At 41.0% G+C, this 26,178-nt stretch overlaps 1 protein-coding gene across 5 annotated transcripts in view; it reads right to left on the reverse strand.

Moving 5' to 3' along the window:
• The window catches only part of LOC140199422 (collagen alpha-3(VI) chain-like), a 146,698-nt gene that overhangs the window by 10,508 nt on the left and 110,012 nt on the right, over positions 1-26,178 (reverse strand). For 4 of the 5 annotated variants that reach the window (XM_072261490.1, XM_072261491.1, XM_072261489.1 and 1 more), the window contains 4 exons: positions 22,024-22,611; positions 14,617-15,249; positions 13,586-14,170; positions 1,164-1,820 (listed from right to left, as the gene is read on the reverse strand). In XM_072261490.1, coding sequence (XP_072117591.1) covers positions 1,164-1,820; positions 13,586-14,170; positions 14,617-15,249; positions 22,024-22,611 — 2,463 coding nt within the window. Of the gene's footprint in view, positions 1-92; positions 216-1,163; positions 1,821-13,585; positions 14,171-14,616; positions 15,250-22,023; positions 22,612-26,178 lie in introns of all 5 variants that reach the window. The other variant, XR_011886414.1, reaches the window with a different exon arrangement.

Consider the following 26,178-nt stretch of genomic DNA (forward strand, 5'->3'; position numbering starts at 1 on the left):
GATGTAAACATAAATATACAAGATGATCATACATAAATTTAACAGAAAGTCCAAACCAAGTCACAATGTTACAAAGAAAATTTCAGCATTACCCATTGTTATCCAGCCTGCTTTACTTATGAATTCTCCTCCAAAATCTGGCTGTTATAGCAGTTCCTGAATGTCTAGTGAGCATGTTCATCCCTGGATGTACCTCTACAGCATTTCATTGCAAGCTGCATATTATGGAAGTGAGTGAGAAAAGTTCAAAAGTACATTTTTAATATTGCTTTCTTAGTTCATAAAATTATTTCTTCGGAGTTGGCCAATATTAGTGATATCATCTAGGATTTTAAAATATAAGATATCCCCTGACAGACTCAAAACTGTTTAGCTAGAAAGAGACTGACAGAAATGAGCTCAGAGAGTAATGAATCTGGAGCAATTCATGCTTGGCCCTTATGACTCACTGCAAATGAAGATATCAACTGCCATTTATACTATTTGATGTCAATGGAACAGAATGTATCAAGTGACCACCACCGGCATCTGATGCATTGAACACATTTCACACTGGCAACCAAGGCACTTCCTCTAAAACTATCACAAGAACTTCTAAGACCCAATGATACAAAATGGAAGAGAATGTTTTCTGGCTTAGTGATTAGCAACTATATTCAATCTGGTCCATGCATGAAGTACGATACTTTTATGCAATGCAATAATTTAGTTAGTTAATATATGGAGTAATTTTCTGAACTAATTTACCAACTAACTTCAGAAGAAATTAACAATGTAATGCAACAATTTGTTTAATTAATATATGAATTTATTACCTGAACTAATTTACAAACTGTGTAATACATCCACATTAGTTGACTCAATGCAGTCAAGGAATAAGCCAGATCAGATAAATAAGATGTATTTCTTTCTCTGAATGACATTACTGAACCTGAAGGAATTTTGCTGCAACCCAGCAATTTCATTGTTACCACTTTTGTCATTGTTTTGATGTATTCCTAATTATTTGAAAATTTACCATCTTCTGTAATGGGATTTGAACTCATACTGAATCTCTGAAATAAAGATTCAAATCCTTGGATGCAAATCTTTAACTTTAACCACCATGCCACTGTGCTCTTATAATACAGTAATAATTAAAGTGCAAAACTGAATTTGTGTACCTTCAGCACCAGTAACTTCTACTTCTTCCTGAATTAGAGCTTCTTCGTTAATGGTTGTTGACTCACTGACAGACAAAGTTGGAGAACTCATTGTTGACAATGGTGTCATCACCCATTCATGTACATTTAGCAAATTTTGGAACTCCTTTATACTGAAGACCAAACTGGGATTGGTTGCAATTTCATTCAGCTGTGCAGGGCTGGCATTCCTGACTCCAACTGCAAAGGTTGATATGGTAGCTCGCTTGAGTGCATCTGCATATGGCTTAATAACATCTGACGATCTACCACCAGTGAACACCACAAGAAATTGGGGAACTCCTTGCTCTTTTCTGCTTCCTGCATGTTCGGTGAAGAGGTTCTTTAAAACAAAGTCCAATGCTGCACCAGTATTAAGTATGGGGCCCCCTTTCAGTCTGATTCCTTTGACATGACTCAGAATTTCTGCTTTCGTTGAGTATGTATTAAGGTAGAACTCAGTTTTGATATTGTGACTGAATTGTGCCAGACCTACCCTTACTTTGGCACTTCCAATATCAAGATTCTCGATTATACTGCTAATAAATTCATGCACGAGAAATAAATTTGCGCTCCCAACATTGTCTGAGCCATCGATAAGGAATACAATATCTCTCTTGTTCACTTCATCAGGCAAAACTGAAAAAGAATACAAAGTGTAAGTTACAGCAGATCATACAAAATGGAATACAATATTCAGGAAAATCTACTTTCACCATTAATAAACTCTATGCAAAGGTGCTTACAGCATAACACATTCAACATGATCAGAAATATACTCTAGAAGCCATAGAACCCTTATCTGTTAGTTTCCAAGTGTCTATCCCACAATAAAAGAAAACTGAAATAAATAGACAAGGTAAAGTCAACAGCCTTGAAATATGTTTCATCAATGAAGTGGTTCATAGCACTATCAGGAAGCCTGCAATCTTAGTGAATCTACGTGGTCTTCTACTCTAGCAGAAGGAAATGTGCTTTCCTGATGTACAAAACATCTGCAAACTTTCTGCTGCTCCATTGCTATGAAACATTATTATCCATCTGACAGTTTTGAAAACTATACAGATGTGTCCTTCACAGAAAAAAGGACAAATATAATCTAAATGATTACCGCTGTTTGTCTACTTTCAATCAGCAGCAAAGAGATGGAAAATGCTGTTGACAATACTATCTAGGGGCTCGATATACTGGAACTGTTTCCTTGACAGCAGGTTCAGGGGTTACTAAGGAGGTTTATAAAATCATGAGGAGCATAGATAAGCTGGATGGTCACACTTTTCCCCAGGGATAGTAGAATCTAAAACTGGACAACGTAGATTAAAGGCGAGACAGGAACAATTTAAAGAGGCCTTGAGAGGTAAGATTTTCACACAGAGCTGGATATATATTTTAAAGGCTGCCAGAGGAAATTGTAGAGCCTACTATGTTACTATGTTTAAAATATATTTTGAATAGAAAGCTTTAGGTGGATATGAGACAAATGCAGGCAAATGAGACTAGCTCATTTATCATAGACGAATTAGACAATAGAGCCTGCTTCTGTGCTGTACTACTCTTATGGTTCTACGACACTTATCAATAAAATATGATGAATGTGCAGGTCAGGTTTCACCCAGCTTCAGACTTTATCACAGCTTTGGTCAGAACTTTGACCAACCAAGTTCCTTTATTTAGAGTGTGGAACAGACCCTTCAGACCCAATAAGCTTCAGTCCATCAATCCATCTATTTAACACTAGCCTAATCACAGGAAATTTTACATTGACCAATTAACCTTCTAACCGGTACATCTTTACAGTGTGGGAGGAAACTCACATGGTCACGGGGAGAACATACAAACATCGGAAATGAACTCTGAACTCCAATGGCCTGAGTGGTAGTAATGTTGGGCTATCCACTACGCTACCATGGCACCCAAGGTTAAATTCCAAATGTGAGATAAAAGCCATTTGACTGGTGTGAATCAATGTGCCCTGACATTCTGAAGTCAATGGACATAAAGAAAATAAAAATCCAGTGGTCTGATTCATATCTCCCCCAAAAGCAGATTGTTGTGATCATTCAAGGTTAATCAAATGAATTTCTCAGGGCATTGTCTTAGCCCCAAATCTACTTGTATGTTGAATTAATGCACTTTCTTGTATCATTATGTCAAAAGCAGGATGTAACGTGAAGGGTTAACTTACTTGCCGGTCGAAGGCTGCTTCCGTCGTTCTGGTCGTTGACTGGCCCATTCAAAGGATGCAGCAGCTAGGGGCTCACTTCAGGCTGAGGCTGCGACCAGCACTGAAGAACCATTTGGAAGTGTGTTGCACATATAGGAGGGCCCACGCGCACACTTAGCTAAGCACCTTTCTGTCGAATGTTTCGTTTTGTAGTTGTGTAACTTGGGGAGATTTAACAAAATACTTGTTGAGTTTGAAGTGTTACTGAATGTTTATTGTCATAAATTTTGCAACTCAGGGTGCCTTAGATGAGTACTTGTTTGACTTTGATGTTTGGTCAAGTGTTTTCCTGTTTGTCTGTAAATAAATGGTTAATGTTCTTACTCGTAATGTGTCTTTTGTCCCACTTACCAAATCCGTGAACCTGCTTCCCCATAACACAGGGATGCTCAGTAATGATTGTAAAAAGCTTATTTTCATTCTCAGCTCTTCAGCAAATGAGGCAGTGTACACATGCATACCGAAAGACCAGAAACAGGTAAGATGTGATAAACGGCAGGTCGCATTTAGTCATAGTCATACTTTATTGATCCCGAGGGAAATTGGTTTTTGTTACAGTTGCACCATAAATAGTTAAATAGTAATAAAACTATAAATAATTAAATAGTAATATGTAAATTATGCCAGGAAATAAGTCCAGGACCAGCCTATTGGCCCAGGGTGTCTGACCCTCCAAGGGAGGAGTTGTAAAGTTTGATGGCCACAGGCAGGAATGACTTCCTATGATGCTCAGTGTTGCATCTCGGTGGAATGAGTCTCTGGCTGAATGTACTCCTGTGCCCAACCAGTCCATTATGTAGTGGGTGGGAGACATTGTCCAAGATGGCATGCAAATTGGACAGCATCCTCTTTTCAGACACAACCATCAGAGAGTCCAGTTCCATCCCCACAACATCACTGTCCTTACAAATGAGTTTGTTGATTCTGTTGGTGTCTGCTACCCTCAGTCTGCTGCCCCAGCACACAACAGCAAACATGATCGCACTGGCCACCACAGACTCGTAGAACATCCTCAGCATCGTCTCACAGATGTTAAATCACCTCAGTCTCCTCAGGAAATACTGACGCCTCTGACCCTTCATGTAGACAGCCTCAGTGTTCTTTGTCCAGTCCAGTTTATTGTCAATTCGTATCCCAGGTATTTGTAATCCTCCACCATGTCCACACTGACCCCCGGATGGAAACAGGGGTCACCGGTGCCTTAGCCCTCCTCAGGTCTACCACCAGCTCCTTAGTCTTTTTCACATTAAGCTGCAGATAATTCTGCTCACACCATGTGACAAAGTTTCCTACCGTAGCCCTGTACTCAGCCTCATCTCCCTTGCTGATGCATCCAACTATGGCAGAGTCATCAGAAAACTTCTGAAGATGACAAGACTCTGTGCAGTACTTGAAGTCCGAGGTGTAAATGGTGAAGAGAAAGGGAGACAAGACAGTGCCCTGTGGAGCCCCAGTGCTGCTGATCACTTTGTCGGACACACAGTGTTGCAAGCACATGTACTGTGGTCTGCCAGTCAGGTAATCAAGAATCCATGACACCAGGAAAGCATCCACCTGCATTGCTGTCAGCTTTTCCCCCAGCAGAGCTGGGTGGATGGTGTTGAACGCACTGGAGAAGTCAAAAAACATGACCTTTACAGTGCTCGCTGGCTTGTCCAGGTGGGCGTAGACACGGTTCAGCAGGTAGACGATGGCATCCTCAACTCCTAGTCGGGGCTGGTAGGCGAACTGGAGGGGATCTAAGTGTGGCCTAACCATAGGCCGGAGAAGCTCCAGAACAAGTCTCTCCAGGGTCTTCATGAGGTGGGAGGTCAATGCCACCGGTCTGTAGGCATTGAGGCCACTGGGGCGCGGCGTCTTCGGCACAAGAATTGGCAAAGAATGACCACCCCTAACAAGAGTATCTGACCATCTATCTTCAATCCTTTCATTAAGCTCTAAGGAAGACCGAAGCCAGGGTCAACCCATGTAAAGCCTGATAACATACCTGGTTGGGTGCTGAGGGATTGGAGTCCTGTTAACTGAGGTCCTAACAGACATCTTCAACATCTCTCTGGAACAGTTCACTAATCCCTCAGTCTTCAGGGTGACCACCATCATCCTGATGCCCAGGAGTGCGACAGTAACCTGCCTCATCCACTACCATTCAGTGGCACTCACCTCAATAAAATGCAGAGCTTTGAGCAGCTGGTTATAGATGATATTAAATCCCATCTTCAAGCAACATTGGACCTTCTCCAGCTCATTTATCAGTCACATCCGTCCCCTGATGATGCCATATCCTCTGCACTCCACTCTGGCCAGTTCCACCTGGGAAATGGTGCCTCATATGCCAGGATACATTCTACTGACTTCAGCTCGGCCTCTAATACAATTGTCCCTCAGAGACTGGTGGTAAACAGTCCTTACTGGGTCTCAACACCTCCCTCTATAACTGGATCTTGCACTTCTTAACAGAAGGGCACAGTCAGTCTGTGTTGGAAGAAAAATCTCTAGGAAGACTTTAGGAAGATGCAGGCTGACCACTCCTCAAAGCATATACACAGCTCCTCTGTGGAGAGAGTTAGGAGCACTAAGCTTCTGAGACTGCTCATAACGGACGATCACACCTGATCACTCACACCTGACCTCTTTGGTCATGAAAACACAGCAGTGTCTCCACTTCCTGAGGAGATTGAGGTGAGTGAGGCCCATTTTAACTAGTTTTTACAGGAGCACCCTACCATTTGGTACAGGGATTGCAAGACATTTGACCGCAAGTCCCTACAAAGGACTACGCGTACTGATGAGGGGTCTCTTCCACCTATTAAAGGTATATATCAGGAATACTGCATACATAGGGCCTTTGGCATTGTCAATGATCATTCCTATCCATCCTACGGTCTCTTTGACCTCCCCCCCACCCCACCATGAGGCAGGAGATTACTTAGCATTAGTTCAAGAACTGTTAGGATGGAAAACAGCATCTTCCTCTAGGCTCTAAGACTACTGAACTCCCTGCCATGACCCAGGTCTCATCACATAAAAAGCACCAGTAGTGTTAAACTATTTACTTTTAAACTTGTATTGTAAATGCACAGCTTTGTTTGTCAATTTATTTATGGTAATATTATTTAGTGTGTTATGTGTGTGAGTTATATGTACTGTGTTTTGCACCTTGGTCCGGAGAAACACTGTTTCATTTGGGGGTATATACACGTACAATTGAATGACAGTAATCTGAACTTGAACTTAAGTCTCCCAGTACCAATATTCTGCAGGTCATCGTTAACCAGAAACTCAGCTGAGTCAAGGCACCTAATATGATGATTACAAGAGCAGGTCAGAGACTAGGAACTCTGCAGTGAATGACCCATGTTCCGATGCCCCTATCCACCATCTACAAAGCACAGGTCAGGACGCTGGTGGAATACCTTCTGCTAGCCTGGATGAGTGCAACTCTGACAAGAATGTAGAATCTCAACACCAAGCAGGAGTTTCAGTGGAGATGATGTAGGCATCCTCAGAGGTGACCTTAAGCAGGTCTTCTAGAAGTATTGAATTTGGATTCTACCCTTTCTTTATGGAGAGTCAATGGCACCTAAAGGTGACTCCTTTACTCGCATCTTCAGAAACAGCTCTATTTCTATCTTTAATATCTCTATTTTTCCCTTTAAGGGTTTTTTTGAAGACGCTGACCTGGAGTTACACGCTGACTTTGGTTCTTTGCGGGAATGGGACCCGCTGTCAGGGTTTCACGGCGAGCCATTATTCGATATGCCAGGGATGCAGCCTAGAAGATTAGCTCGCCTTTGGAGTTCCGGGATCTCGTAGCTCTGGAGATGGGCGGACCCAAGGTGCCTCTGCAAGAATCAGGTGTGTTGTGGGAGACAGAAGATGGAAAGCAGCGAGCTAGCTACAGGCTATGTGCCCAGAGACCCGAGTTCTTTAGGCACAGAGCTTGGAAAAAGCTATGCAACGGACTTTTGACATCGTGAATCAGCGAGCTGTTTGTTGTCTCCTCTTTCTCTTGCTGTGAAATGGAGATACCTCTTTTTCCCTTATTAGGGAGAGAGAGAGTGCCTGTGGTATGTCGAATACCAAGTGAATGAGTGGTCTTTGGAGTACTGCAAGTCTGTGCCTTTGATGATGCATTGCTGCACGCTTGAGTGCTCGGTGGTGGGTGCCGATGCTTTTTTTTGCTGGTGTGGGAGGGAGAACCGTTGCTTTGCTGCTGCTTACGGGTGGGAGCGGGGAGCTGGGGGTGGCTTTGGGGTTCTAATATTGAAACTGTCATTCATTCTTTGGGGGCACTCCTCTGTTTTTCATGGATGTATATTGTATGCATTTCTCTGACATTAAATGTACTTTTGAAACCTTTGAAACTGGAAAGAAAGAGAACCTATGGAGTGACAGTGGCAAAATCAATAAAGCTGTCATTCTGATAGAGAACCCCAGGTTCATATACTGTGGATCCACTTTCACTCACAAGGGGCAGTGTCCCATCAGACTATTTACTCCACTAGAGGTAAAGGGATTGATTATTGATAGACTAAAGTCTCCTTTGAACATATTAGTGCAGATGTTAGCTGGAATTTGTTTGTGCTAAAATATAATCTGAGACTCCATCCTTTGGATTTTGTGTTACGTTTGGGTTCACAAGTGTTGAAAAGGAGTGAGTCAGCACCACTTTGACACTGGAAGGAGTGGTCTCCCAATGCCATGCAAACCTGCTGCAAGTCTGTTGAAAGGTTCCTCCCACGAGCTTTGTAACACTGAGGTCCTAGCTACCTCAAAGTAGAAAGACACATGGGTCGGATTAGGATGAAGAAAGTGAGACATGAGGGGTGCAAGATTACACCAGCTGGAGTCAGTAAATTTGAAAAGATCACAGGCTAGGAGGCAAATAGCAATAAAAGGATTAGGATTAGAACTTACATCCATCTTCAGTGGCTTCAGCACCTCTGTTGGCCATAGATTTTACTGTGGCTATTCCAGTAACTGCTATGGAGTGAGATGTAACCATTGCTCACTGTACCCCCCTCCCAATTCATTGGTGTGGGTACTGGTCATATGCCACCTTCTCTTGTTAAGGACAGAATTGTATCTGACTGCCACACAATTTATTTGGGCAATATGCCAATCATCGTTGAATATCTGGTTGATTGTGCAACCTGTAGAATGTCGGTGTGAGGCTTGAAGTGATAAGTGTGTGAATATTTGGTGGGATATGCAAATATTAAATCCAATAACATATTGGCTGATACATGCTGAAGAGTAAAGCACACCACAATGTGTGAGACTAGTGGTGGGAGATGGTGTTTGCAGACGTATTTCCTAAACTATGCCAAGGATCTGAAAGACACACAAGGTACTGCATCCAGAATACCAGGGCTGCTCCTCTTGTGGGCTCTATCTGCTCAAGAATGCTTTGGTGTGTAACGGGATGGCTTTCTAATTACTTGTGAGTAAAGAAGCCATCCTTACCTTTCTATTATTTACCAAGATTTCCAGCAATGAAAAAGTGAGGATCTGTTTATGCCAAGTTCTGTCATGACTACTGTAACCTCTAGAATAACTCCCATTTCCTGATTCAGCCATATGCTTTTTCTCCTTTAAAAGATGTACAGCTGCATCTTTTAAATGTGCAGCATATAAAGTTCTTTCCACTAAAGAGAAGTGGTAAATCACTCTAAGTATAAGGATGTGTTAATAGCAGAGTGCATATTCTTCCCTGCAGCTACAAAGATTTGAAAATTGGAAACGTTTATTATCAAAGTATATATGCAGTATACAACCCTGACATTCATTTTCCCACAGACAGCCACGAAACAAAGAAACCATGGAACCTGTTCAAAGGAAACATCAAACACCCAGCACGCAAAAAAAGAGAACAAATTGCACAAATGCCAAAAAAACGACTGGAAAACACAGAATATGAAACATCAAAGCACATTGAAACAGTCTAGGAATGTTCATTTTAGCTCAGTTCAGTCCAAATTAGTGTTGTGTTGTTTGTTGGCTGCAGACCCCAGAGGCAGTTCACCCTGATCAAAACCACACAAAATAGCAATAAAAAAGGAGTAATCAGAAGCAGAAATACATACAACTTGAACTTCAGAGCATATTGCACAAACTGCATCAATGAAACCTTGTCCAAGACCCAAGACTCAAGCACCATTCTCTGGGAGGAGAGAGAGGGAGAGGGAGGGAGGGAGGGAGGGAGAGAGAAAGAAAGAAAGAGAAATGGAGTCAGCCATGGCCTTACTGCCCATCTCCAGGCTTCTTGGCCTCCGGCCAGCACACTCCGCTCGAAACCTCACCGAACTCCCTCGGAGACAGCAAAGTACCAGATCACTCAATTAGCCCAAAGGTACACCATCAAAATGTAAATCACAGGTTCCAATCGCATGTAAAAGCTAAGTAGCGTCGTTATATTTGAAAGAGGAAGTTAAAGCAGTACTTTTGTGGACTTTCTGAAGGACGTCACCTTTAGTCATGTTGCTCACTGGCGCCACCTACTTCCAAACACTTAGTTTGAGTTTCCAGGGTCCAACTGTGAAAGGTCCTTGTGTTTATTGCCAGTACTGTCTTTGGATACACTTGCCAGATTAGCCTAGTTGCACTGATTGTGACAGACACTCATATACCAATATGCTTTACTGGCATTTTTACCTCAGCCCAAACACAATAGCACAGCTGTTTTATCATTAAAAATATTTTATTAAACCAAGTCTCCATTTTGCCTCTTTGATTAAAAAAAAAACAAAGTATCCACCAGTTTCAGCTAATTCCTTTTAATTTCATCATAATGTGAAATAAATTCAATTGCCCACAACTGCTTCTGGAATAAAACATTATTCAGCAACATTTCAAAAACAATGCCAAAGAGCTCAGAAATAGACAATTATGACCATTGGGAAGTAATGCAAGAGGGGGGAAAACCAGATTCTCGGGGCATTAGAACTGATTTTCAAGGAAATTAGTTCAATCAGATCAAACTCAGTGTTTGTGGTGAGAGTAATTCATGGAGAACTTAACCAGTTTGGTAGAAGCAAGGATATTAGAAGAAAGCAGAAAGAGAGATAAATGAGAACAGATGAGAGAGAGATAAGGAATAAAATCACAATTAGTCCTGAAATTAGCAGCCTACTGTGACTGAATTATGTCTACATCCCTAATGCAACTAATAAAGCCAATTGGCTAAGTGGGATTATGACATGATTGCACAGAGAAATGCCTTTAACATGTCTGGGAAATGAATATTAATATTCCTAGTTATTAAGTATTGAAGGGGAAAAATCTGAATTAAGGATGGTTTTACAGTTTAAATGGAAAGGGCATACTAGACAATTCCAGGCTTTGATTGATTTTAATTAAACTAAGGAAGAGAGGGGTCATGGGCTGTTGGTATGATTCTTTTATTGTAGAACATGAACGGTGAGAAGGGGAGGGGAAGTACAGGGTGCAGTGCAGTGACTGGGGTAACAGATAGAGAGAAAGGTGGGGGAGGGCTAACTAGAATGGTTGATCATATTTTCAGGTGCTTCCCTCACTCTTTTCTTAATAGTGTATAGGACCATGTGTACCTGTTCCCCTAGCACTGCCTTTGTATACAATAAGGTTTTTAAAATGTAACAAATGGTTCATTACTTTTACCTTCTCTCGGGTGCATCCCAAATGTCTTCAACGTTCATTATTAACAATTATTGTAATGTATTTTCTCTGTTAATTGTCAATAATGCCAATCATTCCCCTCATCTCATAAAAGCAAAAAACAGTCATATACACCGCCCAGTTATTCTGATTCCTTTAGGATTTATGAGAAATGGAACTTCGTTAGGTTTCAGTTTAATGTTGTCTACTAATCTTTGCCTCCTGCATAAACATTTTAATCCCTTACTATATTTCATACAATCTTTCTGTTTAGTAACTGAATTATGCTTCATTCTTTTGTCATAAGCTATCTTTTTCTGATTTAGATAAATGTTTCTTGCCATCCAGAACATTTTGCCTTTTAATGGTCTACCTTTCCCTTCAAAGCCATGTGCCTCGCTTGTGTTTTCAATTAATTATTAATTGTCTCTTCTCTACACAATTTGTAGCACCATATTACTGACTAAACCCTGCATTTGCCTTTTTCAGTCAATCTATGCTTGATCTCCATGTATCACTGAAATGAGCTTTTCCTTTTGTGAGCGTCTGTATTTTTAGTATTTTCTGTTCTCTTTCCAAACTTGATCTAATTGAATTCTATTAGTTGAATTCTGAGGTCACTCCCCAGAAGTAAACTCAACACCATTTTCCTCCCATTTAGACCATAAGACCATAAGATACAGGAGCAGAATTAGACCATCAAGTCTGTTCCTTATTTCATCATGGCTGATCCAATGTTTCTCTCAGACCCAATCTCCTGCCTTCTCCCCGTATCTTTTCATGCCCTGACTAATCAAGAATCTATCAACCTGTGCCTTAGATATACATAAAGACTTGGCCTCCACCACTGCCTGTTGCAAGGAATTCCACAGATGCACCACTCTCTGGCTAAATAAATACTTCCTCATCTCTGTTCTAAAGGACACTCCTCTGTTTTGAGGCTGTATCGTCAGGTCATAGACTCTCACACCATAGGAAACATCCTCTTCACACCCTCTCTATCAAGGCCTTTAACCATTTAATAGGTTTCAATGAGTACCTCTCATTCTTCTGAATTCTAGTGAATACAGGCACAGAGCCATCAAACGCTCTTCATATGACTAACCATTCAATCCTGGAATAATTTTCATGAACCTCCTTTGAACCCTCCCCAGCTTTAGCACATTTTGTTTCAGAGGCCCAGAATTGCTCACAATATTCCAAATGATGCCTCACAAATTTTTTATAAAGTCTCATCATTACATCCTTGCTTTTATATTCTTGTCCTCTTGAATCAATGCTAATATTGCATTGGCCTTCCTCACCACTGACTCAACAGACACATTAGCCTGTATGGAATCATGCATAAGGACTCCCAAGTCCAATTGCACCTCAAGTTCTTTAAATTTTCTCTCCATTTAGAAAATAGTCAACCCTTTCATTTCTTCTACCACAGTTTATGACAATACATTTCCCGACACTGTATTCTATTTGCCATTGCTTTGCCCGTTCTGCTAAACTGTCTTCCTTCTGTAGCCTGTCTATTTCTTCAAAATACCTTCTCCATTACCTATTTTCATATTGTCTGCAAACTTTGCAACAAAACCATAAATTCCATCATCCAAATCATTGACATATAACGTATAAAGAATCGGTCCCAACACTGACCTCTATGGAATACCACTGATCACCGGCAACCAACCAGAAAAGTCTCCCTTTATTCCTACACCTTGCCTCCTGCCAATCAGCCTCTGCTTTATCCATGCTAGAGTCTTTCCTGTAAAACCATCTGCTTGTAGCTTGTTAAGCAGCCTCATGTGTGGCACCTTGTCAATGGCCTTCTGAAAATCCAAGTACACAACATCAACCAATTCTCCTCTATTCCACTTATTATTTCTTGGGTTTATAAACAGAACATTAGAACGTAAAAGGAAAACTGAAATATCATTGCTATAATTTTTCAAGGTGCTGTCTAAACCTCGTTTGGAATATAAGAACCATTTCTGAGCATAATATTCAACTAGGATGCAAAGTCCTTAGAGTACAAAACAAGTGTTACAAGATGTAATGAGAGATGAAAGATCTCATTTATTGGAAGAGTTCGGGGAAACAAAATAAGAATGCTTTCCATGAAGCAAAGAAAATTAAGGGACGATCGAATAAAGCTTTTAACATGCTGAGAGATTTTGATAAACTGAATGGGGAAAAACTATTTCCCATTTTAGGACTACCAACAACTCATTGACAGAAAGGTGAGAATTGTTTTCTTCATAATGGCAGGATCTAGAATACTTTCCCTGAAAGATGGTGTAAGCAAATTTGATAAGTAAATTTAAAAAGGATGGATGGCTACCTGAGTCTGAGGAACTGTAGGGATTGCAGACTGAAAAAAAATACAATGTGAATCCAGGAATAGTAAGTCTGCCAAAGAGACAGTCAAAAATTGTTTGTATCCGCATGTGAACTTAGATGATTCTATAATTCTATGATCACACAATTCAAAAATTTAGTAACAACTTAGATAGTTATTACTTAGAAAAGTCATGCTTGATCAAAGTTATTTTACCTTCAGTATTTACAGCAGTTGCATCCTCAATAATTATGGATTTAACCTTGGATATGAGCTCATTTTCGATAGTTGGCAATTCTTGGAAGTCACTCAGTTTCAAAACAAGGTTGGGTTCATGCACAATCTGTTGTAGCTCTGACTTGTCTGCATAGTTGGCTCCAATAGCAATGGGCACAACACCGGCCTGTCTCATTGCTCCTGCTGCCGGCACAACGTTGTCCTTGGATATCCCAGCAGTGATGAGCACCAGGATTTGTATGGCTCCGGCATCTCTTCTGCTGCCCGCAGCTGGGATGAAGACGTTATTTGTGACGAAGTCCAATGCAGCGCCTGTGTTAAGGGGTCTTCCTGTTTTCAGTTTTAGTTTTCGTACAGCATTCAAAGCTTCATCTTCCGTTGAGTGAACATTGAGGCCAAATTCAAGTCTTGCATTAGAGCTGTACTGCACCACAGCAACTTGATCTGTGTCAGGCCCAATATTAAGCTCCTGGATTACCTTCTTCAGAAATTCACGGACTTTTTGAAATGATTTCCCCATCCCAGGGGAGCCATCGATGAGGAACACAATATCTCTCTTCCTGGCTGCAAATATTGAACATGAATTTGAATACAAATTAACTTTTAAACTGAGAGATGAAATATGGACATATAAACATCAAAATGAGCAGATTTGCAGGGACATAATATGGAACAATTACATAAATGACAGTATTGTTTTGATTCATAACAGCTCTGATGAATGCACCTATTTGTGATGCAGTTTGAGTCTGGTGATGTGCCAGCCTAGCAAAAGACCATTTCTGTTGATCCTCCTCCAAGCAGACTACTTGATACCTGATTATAAATTAGGAGTTGTTCAGATGCTCCTGCCTCACCACAATGAGCAATGCTACAGAAGTCCCTCCAGCAAAAGCAATGTTTCTGCATCGACATATTGAATGGGGAAAGGATAGTTTATTGTAAGCATTCTAGTGTTACTCGTGATCTAGTACTATCTGAAAAAAAGGTCATAAGAACAATTCAGGTACCTTCTGAAGTTGTGACCATTTCCTCTTCAACAATTGTCGGCTCTTCGATTACTGTCGGAACACTCAGCATTGTCAGTGGCATCATTAGTTGATTCAGGACATCTGGCAAAGAGTGGAATTCATTTACACTGAAGACCAAACTTGGGTCAATTGCCATCTCGTCTAGTTGGGCTGGGTCTGCATTGTTAACACCGATCGCGAAGGTCATGACGGCAGCTCGTTTCAGTGCATCCGCAGCCACCTCCACATCATCGTTGGACCTTCCACCAGTGATGAGCAGCAAAAACTGGGGAACATCCTCCTGGATTCGACTCCCACCGGAACTAGTAAAATAGTATTTAATAGCAAAGTCCAGTGCAGAGCCCGTGTTGGCTGTTGCCCCGCCTCTCAGACTGAGGCTTTTGACATGAGACAGAAGTTCAGCTTTTGATGAGTAAGTGTTAAGGTAGAACTCAGCCTCTGTGTCATCACTGTACTGTGCCAGACCCACTCGTACTTTGTCATGTCCGACAGCCAGCTGTTGAATTATTCTTATGATAAAATCACGAACGTGAGGTAAGTTAACGTTTCCGATATTGTCTGATCCATCAATAAGGAACACAACATCTCTTTTGCTCATTTCTACTGGTTCAACTGTAATAAAATTCACATTTGGTCACTGAAAGTTTGTCCACATGGACTACACAATGGAAAACAAAGTAAAATACCTCAAATTAGGCTAGATTTAAAACATAGTCAGAAGATTTTAAAATGATTTACCATAAGTCCTGACATATTAAGAGAAATATATTATTGATAATGCAGATTTTGCAGCTGCCATTATCAGATGAAGATCTAACATTGAAGAATTTAAGAGAGAGGCACACATGCACGCACAAAACACTGCAGACACTAGAATTTTGGAACAACACAGAAAAGGCCGAAGGAACTGAGCAGACCAGGCAGCATTTATAAGATGAATAGTGTATGTTTCAGGTCAAGACCCTTCATCTGGACTATTTCTATTTAAAAGGAGGAATTGAGAAGTGGGCTGATTGATGTCAAGGTCTCTCCAGGTGAAAGCCCTTATCATGAAAAGGTGACTCTGCATTCCTCTCCACTGGAATGTTTAATATCTGAGGCAGCGTTGAGCTGAGAGAGCCAAATGTCTATATGACGTCGGTACCCTGAGGTGATTCACAGTACCCTTCTGAAGCTCCATTTAGATCTATTGCCTATCAAGTGCCGAGTCCAATGTTTATTTCTTTTCCTTTATAGAAACTGTCATGCATAGCAGTTCACAGGTATTCAGCAGACAGCCTTGTTGGCCCTAAAATAGCTAAAGCAATATTCTTTAAGGCTGCTACTGAAAACTATTACTCACATAAATGATTCACGAGGCTAAGAACACTGGAATTTCCTATTTTGAAATCATTTGAAAATTGTGTGATGTAGACATTTACGTCCCCCTCTATGATTTACCATCAACTTTGCTCCAACATTCATGCTGACTAACTTGAGAGTGATGACGTGATGTGTTTTAAATGGACTTTTGTAAAGCTGTTGAAAAGGTCCCTGTCTCCACCATCTTTACAGGCCCATGAAGCTTTGGGGTTCTTCTAGCTCTGGTCTTTCCTGCATCCTTGATTTCCTTCGTCCTCTCATTGACAGATGTGACTTCAGCTATTTAGACCCCAGGGTCTGCACTTCCATCTGCAAACTTCAATGTTGTGGTATCCCTCTTCCTTCCTTAAAGAAGGTCTGATAACTAGGACCCTTGACCAATCTTTTAGGCATTTGCCCTGTTAAAATCTTAGACAGCTCAAGATTAGGCAATGTCTGACATGCTGCTGCACGAGGGATATCAACCATTTATCCTCCACAATGTGGCCACAATAGGGAGTACTTCAGTGAATCAGGTTACAATAAGTGTGAGATGATGCATTTTGGATACTCAAACAAGGGTAGGACTTATACAGTGAATGGCAGGGCATCGATAAGTGCTGTGAAGCAGAGGATATTGAGAGTACAAGTGCACAATTCCCTGAAAAGATCCACACAAGTGAACAGTAACAAAGAAGGCATTTAGCCTGCTGGTCTTCATTGGTCAGGGCATTGAACTTAGGAGTACGAATATTGTATCGCAGTTCAACACAAAAAATGCTGGAGCAAAGCAGTACAGGCAGTGTCTATGGAAATAAATAAACAGCTGATAAGACCCTTCAGCAAGACTGGAAAGGAGGGGGGAAGATGCCAGAACAAGAAGGTGGGGCAGGGGAAGGTGGGCAAGCTGGAAGGTGATAGGTAAAGCTGGGTGGGTGGGGGAGGGGGAGGAAGTTGGGAGGTGATGTGGAAAGGGCAAAGGACTGCAGAAGAGGAGAGTGGATCATGGAGAAAAGGAAGGAGAATGGCATCCAAGGGAGGAGAAGAGGTAAGAGGCGAGCATGGGGAAATAAACAAGAGGGAAGAGAGAGAAGAAAAATAACTGAAAGTTGGAGAAATTAATGTTCATGCCCTGAGGTTGGAGGCTATCTTGACATAATATGAGGTGTTGCTCCTCCGGCCTGAGAGTGGTTCTATATTTCAGTTATACAAGTCATTGGTGAGACCGTACTTGGAGTATTTGTGTACAGTATTGGTCATCCTTTTATTGTCATCGTTGTCAAACTGCAGAGAAAGCAGATGAGCAGAAGAATGCTGCCTAGACTAGAGGGCCTAAGTCACAGGGAGAGGTTGGCCACACTGGATCTTTATTCCTTGGAGTATAGGAGAATGAGAAGTGAACTCATAGGATTTTATATAATCATGAGGAGTATTGGTAAAGTGGACAGGCATAGTCTGTTTCCCAGGACTAGAGGGCGCAGTTTCAAGATGAGAGGGGAGACATTTAAAATACTTTGCAAGTAACTTCTCTACAGCGTGCAGTGAGTACTTAAAATGAGCTGCAAGGAGAAGTGGTCGAGGTAGGTACAATTGCAACATTGAAGAGGCATTTGGATAGATACATGGAGGGGTGTAATGATATGGCTCTTCTAAACATAGTATTTATATGGTTGATCCAGTTAATTTCTGCTCAGTGGTGACCCTCAGAATGTTAGTGGTGGAGGGCGCACTGACGTTAATGATATTGAATGTCAGAGTATTAGACCATAAGATATAGGAGAAGAAGTAGGCCATTCAGGCCAGCGAGTCTGCTCCGCCATTCACTCATGGGCTGATCCAATTCTTCCAGTCATCCCCACTCCCCTGCCTTCTCCCCATACCCTTTGAAGCCCTGGCTAATCAAGAACCTATTGTTAGACCCTTGGAGACTATCATTGGCTATACCTTAATGGTGCAAATGTTAAAAGCCACACCATTATTCTATGACTCTATGAGAATCCCATACTGGTTATTCGGTTGGAAAGTTTCTAGCCCAATAAGAATATATGACCATAAAACATAGGGGCAGAATTTGGCCATCTGGCCCATCGAGTCTGCTCTGCCATTCAATCGTGGCGATCCTTTTCTTCTATCTCCTCCTCAACTCCAGTTCCCGGCCTTCTCGCCGTAACCTTTGACGCCATGTCCAATCAAGAACCTATCAATCTCTGCCTTAAGTACACCCAACAACCTGGCCTCCACAGCTGCATGTGGCAACAAATTCCACAAATTCACCACCCTTTGGCTGAAGAAATTTCTCTGTTTTGAAAGGACACTTCTCTATCCTGAGGCTATGCACTCTTGTCCTAGACTCTCCTACCATGGGAAACATCCTTTCCACATCTACTTTGTCTCGGCCTTTCAATGAGATCCCTCCCCCCATCCAATGAGATCCCTCCCCCCATCCTTCTGAATTCCAGCGAGTACAGACCCAGAGCCATCAAACGTTCCTCGTATGATAACACTTTCATTCCTCGAATCAGCCTCGTGAACCTCTTCTGGACCATCTCCAATGCCAGCATATCTTTCCTAAGATGAGGGGCCCAAAACTGTTCACGATACTCAAGGTGAGGCCTCACCAGTGCCTTACAAAGCCTCAGCATCACACCCTTGCTCTTGTATTCTAGACCTCTTGAAATGAATGCTAACATGGCATCTGCCTTCCTTACCACCGACTCTACCTGCAAGTTAACCTTCAGGGTGTTCTGCACAAGGACTCCCGAGTCCCTCTGCAACTCAGATTCCTGGATTTTCTCCCCATTTAGAAATAGTCCGCACATTTATTTCTACTACCAAAGTGCATGACCATCCAACATTGTATTTTATTTGCCACTTTCTTGCCTATTCTCCTAATCTAAGTCCTGCATCCTTCCTGTTTCCTCAACACTACCTGCCCGTCCACCAGTCTTTGTATCATCTGCAAACTTAGCAACAAAGCCATTTATTCCATCACCTAAATCATTGATATACAGCATAAAAAGAAGCGATCCCAAGACTGACCCCTGCAGAACACCGCTAGTCATTGGCAACCAGCCAGACAAGGATCTTTTTATTCCCACTTGCTGCCTCCTACCAATCAGACAATGCTGTAACCATGTTAGTAACTTTCCTGTAATACCAAGGGCTCTTAACTTGGTAAGCAGCCTCATGTGTGGCACCTTGTCAAAGGCCTTCTGAAAGTCCTAATATACAACATCCACTGCATCCCCTTTATCTATCCTACTTGTAATCTCCTCAAAGAATTCCAACAGGTTCATCAGGCAGGGTTTTCCTTGAAGGAAACCATGCTGACTTTGTACTAATTTGTCCTGTGTCACCAAGTACTCCATCACCTCATCCTTAACAATTAACTCCAACATCTTCCCAACCACTGAGGTCAGGCTAACTAGTCTATAAATTCCTTTCTGCTGCCTTCCTTCTTTCTTAAAGAATGGAGTAACATTTGCAATTTTCCAGTCCTCTGGCATCATGCAAGAGTCCAATGATTTTTTTAAGATCATTTCTAGTGCCACCACATTCTCTGACGCTACCTCTTTCAGAACCCTAGGGTGCAGTTCCTCTGGTCCAGGTGACTTCTGTACCTTTAAGGAAAGAAGTATTTTGATATATCACTAGGAATTAAGTGGGAGGCCCAACCAAGGTGGAAATAGGAATACAATTGGAAACTGTAACCATGAAATTTCTAGTCTCAGGGAATCTTTGATTCTGGTAGTTCTTTAAAATATATAATCTGCATTCAAGTATACAAATATTTGTGATGCAAGTGCTGATCAATAAAAATTAGGAAAATCATGTTACACAAATTTAATGAAAGTTGGACAGAGTAGTTAATGGCATTAGTTCAAAAGTAAATGTGATATACTCATTTGCTTGGAGACACAAGATTCTGGGATGTGGAGCAACAAAGAGCCAACCAATCATCACTGGACCCTGTCCCCTTCCTTATTCTGGCTATCTCCCCTCTCCAATTTTAGTACTAATGCAGGGTTTTGACCTGGAACATTGATTATTCCTTTTCCCCTACAGATGCTGCTTAACCTGCTAAGTTCCTCCAGCAGGTTGCTTGAACTCATTTGCTTGTTTTACAGGTAAAGCTTATATAAAATACATTGAAAGAGGGAAGGCAAAATCATTGAATGATACACGATGCTGAGACATATTAGGCTGGAGACAGGAAATATTATTAAAATATTGGTCCAACCCAAATCAAAAGATCAGAATCTAGTGTTAAATATGATTGCCTTTGATATTACAGTGATATTTGACCAAGTATGGCACCAAGGAATCTGTAAAACATTTGTCAATGGGGATCGAGGGAAATTCACTCCATTGGTTAAAAAGCATATCCAACACAATGGAAGATAATTATGATTATCGTGAGCTAGTACTCCCAAGACATCAGTGGAATTGTTCACCAGGGTTGTGTCATAACTTCTTCTTTATTGATGCCCCTCCTTCATTTAAGATGCAATTTTTTTCTCTGGTGAAATATGTTCAGTTTCCATACCTGAGTAATGGAATATAATCACAAAATTTGGGCTTGGTCTAATTGTGGCATTTAATTTTTACACCATTAAAGTATGTCCAATGATGGTCTCCAAGGGTCTAACCATACTCTTTGACATTCAATATCATTAACATCAGCGTGCCCTCACCACTAATGTTCTGAAGGTCACCACTGAGCAGAAATGAACTGGATCAGCCACATAAATACCACATTTAAAAGAAGCAGCTGAGTATTCTGAGGAAAGTAACTCACCTCCTGAGATTACATTGTCCTTCTCTCTACTAAGCATACAAAAGGCATCTTGTGGAATACTCTCCACTTAGGTGAATGAATGCAATTCCAACATCATGCAAGGTTACACAAAATCCAGGGCAAAGTTAACAGCTTGATTGGTATTCCATCTTCCAACCTAACCATACATATAGTTCGCTGCTGTTTGTGATGCCAACGAGAAGCACCACAGCAACTTGTACACGCTTCATTGGCAGCCCTTCCCAAACCTGTAACCTCTACAAATTAGAGCAGCAGACTGAAAGGGATCTAACTTCTTCTCAATTAGTCACATACCATTCTGACCTGGAAATATATCACTGTTTATTCACCATTGTTAGGTCTAAATACCAGAGCTCTTTCTCCAATAACTCCTTGCGACTGCCTTCATCAGAAGGGTTGCAGCATTTAAAGGTGGTCTCTCACAATAAATGTTTTAAGTACCATAATGGTGAGCTATAACTGCTGACCTTGAAATCTTAATCTAATAAATAAAAATAAGATCCCAATTACTCAGTCCTCTGATAGAATGTGGATAACAGCTGACAAATTATGTCATATGCCTTTGCATTAGCAATTTTATTTCAATTGTGACTGTCATTCACAAGCCATAGACTTAATGATAAGACTATAAGAGATTGGAGCAGAATTAGGCCAATGTCTCCCATTGAGCCTTCTCTGCCATTTGATCATGTCTAATTTAATACCCCTCTCAACTCCATTCTCCTGCCTTCTCACAGTAACTATGACAGCATTATTAATCAGGAACCTATCAACATCTGATTTAAATATACCCAATAACTTGGCCTCCACAGCCATCTGTGGCAATGATCTCTAATTATTCACCACCTTCTGTCTAAACAAATTCCTCCTTATCTCTAAAGATGAGGCTGTGTGTTCTGGTCCTAGCTTCCCTCAGTGTTGAAAATACCCTCTTGATAGTTACTCTATCTAATCCTTTCAATGTTTGATATATTTCAAAGAGATTTCCATCCCCCTCATTCTTCTCTACTCAAGCCTAGAATTATCAAACAGTCCTCACACATGGGCAGAAAATTCCTGTAGGTGGATCATAATTGGCCATAATTTAAAACTGTTGTAAAGTTAATACTTTGGATAGAATACAGTGCATCTGCAATCAGGGTTACATATCTGATAAACACTCTCCTACAGTTTGAGTTCTAAACCAACTAAACCAAAATAAAAAAAGATACTTCATAAAGTTTTACCTTCACTGATAATTATTGTTTCCTCTATCACAGGCTGAGCTTTAGACAGCAGTTGTTGTTGAATAGTTGGCAATTCCTGGAAGTGATTCAATTTGAAAACAGATTCTGGGTCGGAAGTGATCTGCTGCAGTTCCAATGTGTCTGCATTCTTGGCTCCAATAGCAATGAGCACAATGCCAGCCTGCCTCGCTGCCTCCGATGCCGGCCCAACATTGTCTCTGGATCTCCCAGCAGTGATGAGCACCAGAAATTGTGCAGCTCCAGCATCTCTTCTGCTGCCCGCAGCCGGGATGAAGACGTTCCTTGTGACAAAGTCCAGTGCTGCACCCGTGTTGAGGGATCTTCCCTTTTTAAATCGCAGTCTTCTTATTGCATTCAAAAGTTGTGCGGCTGTGGAATGGCTATCGAGGCCAAATTCAAGTGTTGGCTTGGAATTGTATAGTACCACAGCTACTTGATCTTTGTCTGGTCCGACATCAAGATCCTGTATTAGTTTCATCAGAAACTCACGGACCTGAATAAATGATCCCCCCATTCCAGGAGAGGTATCAATTAGGAACACAATATCTCTCTTTGTAGCTGCAGAAGCTGAAAATTAACATTCATAATTAAAAATTGAAACATTTTGTACAAAGTAATCAAATATCACTACAGCCATTGTAGCTACCCCACGAGAAATCTTAAAGCTGCAATTTATCATTTTAAATACATACATTCTCCCTGGCTGAGCTCAACATTGATTAGTGTCTTTTAATTCAGGCAATACAACATAAATTTAACAATGTCTTTGTAAAGCACAACAGAGCACTTTTTTTGTGTAAAAATATAATTTCTATTCATTTTATTGTTTTCCAAGAGGATTTAGTGTTCATGAAGTTGTGAGATTTAGGGCATGGTTAATTCTTCTTCACTAATTGTTATTTGTCATCTATATCAATGATCTGAATGATAATGTGGTAAATTGGATCAGCAAATTTGCTGATGATACAAAGATTGGAGGTGTAGTAGACAGTGAGGAAGGTTTTCAAAGCTTGCAGACGGACTTGGACCAGCTGGAAAAATGGACTGAAAAATGGCAGATGCTTAATACAGACAAGTGTGAGGTATTGCACTTTGGAAGGACAAACCAAGGTAGAACATACAAGGTAAATGGTAATTCACTGAGGAGTGCAGTAGAACAGAGGGATCTGGGAATACAGATACAAAATTCTCTAAAAGTGGCGTCACAGGTAGATAGGGTCGTAAAGAGAGCTTTTGGTACATTGGCCTTTATTAATCAAAGTATTGAGTATAAGAGCTGGAATGTTATGATGAGGTTGTATAAGGCATTGGTGAGGCCAAATCTGGAGTATTGTGTTCAGTTTTGGTCACCAAATCACAGGAAGGATATTAATAAGGTTGAAACAGTGCAGAGAAGGTTTACAAGGATGTTGCCGGGACTTGAGAAACTCAGTTACAGAGAAAGGTTGAATAGGTTAGGACTTTATTCCCTGGAGTGTAGAAGAATGAGGGGAGATTTGATAGAGGTATATAAAATTATGATGGGTATAGATAGAGTGAATGCAAGCAGGCTTTTTCCACTGAGGCAAGGGGAGAAAAAAACCAGAGGACATGGGTTAAGGGTGAGGGGGGAAAAGTTTAAAGGGAACATTTTGGGGGGGGGGGCTTCTTCACACAGAGAGTGGTGGGAGTGTGGAATGAGCTGCCAGACGAGGTGGTAAATGTGGGTTCTTTTTTAACATTTAAGAATAAATTGGACAGCTGCATGGATGGGAGGTGTATGGAGGGATATGGTCCATGTGCAGGTCAGTGGGACTAGGCAGAAAATGGTTCAGCACAGCCAAGAAGGGCCAAAAGGCCTGTTTCTGTGCTGTAGTTTTTCTATGGTTTCTAATAAATAAAGAAATCACTTGAAACACTTGTTTAAAATATTTACATCAGATTAAGGAGGCAGAATGTTGATTTGAAGAGAAGGTAGAAGTGGAGTTATGCTTGCAATGGAGAAGTTGTATCATCAATGCTTGTAGCAATTAAAACACTTTAGCTATTTAAGCAAAACCATTGCGGTAAGCAATAAAGAGCAACTCTTAAAAGTCAGTCATAGAACAAAGAAACAGGCCCGTTAGCCATTGTCTGAAACAATCATTAAACCCCTCACTATATCAATCCCATTTACCAGCACTTAGGCTACGTCCACACTAGACCGAATAAATCCGTAACCAAAGCTTTTTCTCTTCGTTTTGACCCTCCGTCCACACTAAAACGGTGTTTTCCTCCTCCAGAAATGGAGCTTCTCTATAACACTCTCCAGAGTGTTTAAATCTGAGAACGCTGGTTGGGCATTGTAGTGTGTACGGGGTAACCGACTAATTTTAAAAATGCTATCATGACGTGCTGGAACAAATGGTGGCGGCAGCGCGGCATTTCATTATTTTCTTGAACGCAACCGCCAACACCACAACAATATCTGAGAATAGATGTGTAACAGCCTAATGTAACATTGTATGGAAATACAATATAACACTGATGCAGACATGTTTTATACATTTAACAAGGTGCTTTATTAATGTATTGCTTGTGCGAACATTCAATAGATGCAACTGTCACTTTTGCCCAGTAACTCATTTTATTGCACGTTAAATACAGCAAAATAATACACAAAGACATGGCAAAAGTAAAGGCAAACAAATGAGGTAACTGCAAATTTCACTTTTGCCCAGTAACAAGCCTTATTGCCTTTAGTTGTAGCTGTTGTCCCCTTCATCGGTGAAGAGACCTTGGCTGTAGGAAACGTTTTTGGACAAACACGCACCAAGTCTTCTGTTTGGCAATTTCCTTTTAAGTTTTTCTATTCTGTAACTGGACAAACGCGCACCAAGTCTTTCGTTTGGCAATTTCCTTTTAAGTTTTTACAGTCTGTAACTGGACAAACGCGCACCAAGTATACCGTTTCCTCTTCGCTTGTTTTCTGTGTGTCCTGCGCATGCCCAGTAAGAGGAGATTCGCCCAAATACCCGCTTTAATGTGAACGGAGGTATTTTTAAAAATGCCTGGTGTAGACGCCGCCTATCGTTTTTACGCGAAACCGGCATTTTCAAAATTATCCGGTCTAGTGTGGACGTAGCCCACCTTGCCTGTGCAATTCAAGTGCTTGTCCAGATGCTACTAAAGTAGTCTGAGATACTTACGGCCATCACATTCATAGGTAATGCATTGCATATTGCAATGACTCCCTGGGTGGAAAAATTCTTCAGATCCCCTAAAAACCCCTTACTCGTCAGCTTAAACATGTCCCTCTGGTGTTTGACATCTCTGCTATGAAGAAAATTTCTTACTATGTATCCTATCTATGCCTCTCACGATTGTCTACACCTTTATCACGTCCTCATTCAGGCTCCTCTGCTCCAAGAAAAATGAAACCAGCCTCTCCCCATATGTAAACATTTCCATCCCAAGCAACATGGTGAATTTCCTTTGCATCCTCTCCAATGTATTCTTGCCCTCCTTGTAGCATTGTAATGAGAACTGTACACACTGACTAACCAATGTTTTTCTCATTTGTACCATCACCTCTCCAAACTTACATTGTACTTTAGGCAAAGCATCCTATTTGCCTTCCTTTTCGTCCTGTCTTTGTGTGCTGTCCCCTTCAAGGATCTTTGGACTTACAAACTCAGGATCCCTTTGTTCCTAAATACTCCCCACAACCCTACCTTTTATGGTATATGTCTTTCTTTATTAGAATCCCATAATGCATCATCTCACATTCATTAGGATTTCATTTACCATTGATAATGCAAATTTACCTTCTGTCATCTAAGACTACTTAACTCAACATCTAAAACATTACCTATCTGTGTGTCATCTACAGATTTATTAATCATATTTCCATTCTTGCATCTTTATTACCAGCCTTCTAAGAGGGTGAAGCAGACATTAGATTGGGAGGTGATAAGTAGTTACCACCATTCAAAATGTACATGAATGTTGCAGAGGTTTTCATAGTTCCCAAGGAAAGCATGTTTGCCTCTATCAAAACCATGAAATATATATCTACTAAACATTCCCATGTGGAAGAGTATTCACCATGACCATTGCAGTATGACCTCGGCCATCTAACACTCCCACTCCCATAACTTTATATTCCCATAATTG

Source organism: Mobula birostris, chromosome 6 (genome assembly GCF_030028105.1).
Source record: "Mobula birostris isolate sMobBir1 chromosome 6, sMobBir1.hap1, whole genome shotgun sequence".
Classification (NCBI taxonomy): domain Eukaryota; kingdom Metazoa; phylum Chordata; class Chondrichthyes; order Myliobatiformes; family Myliobatidae; genus Mobula; species Mobula birostris.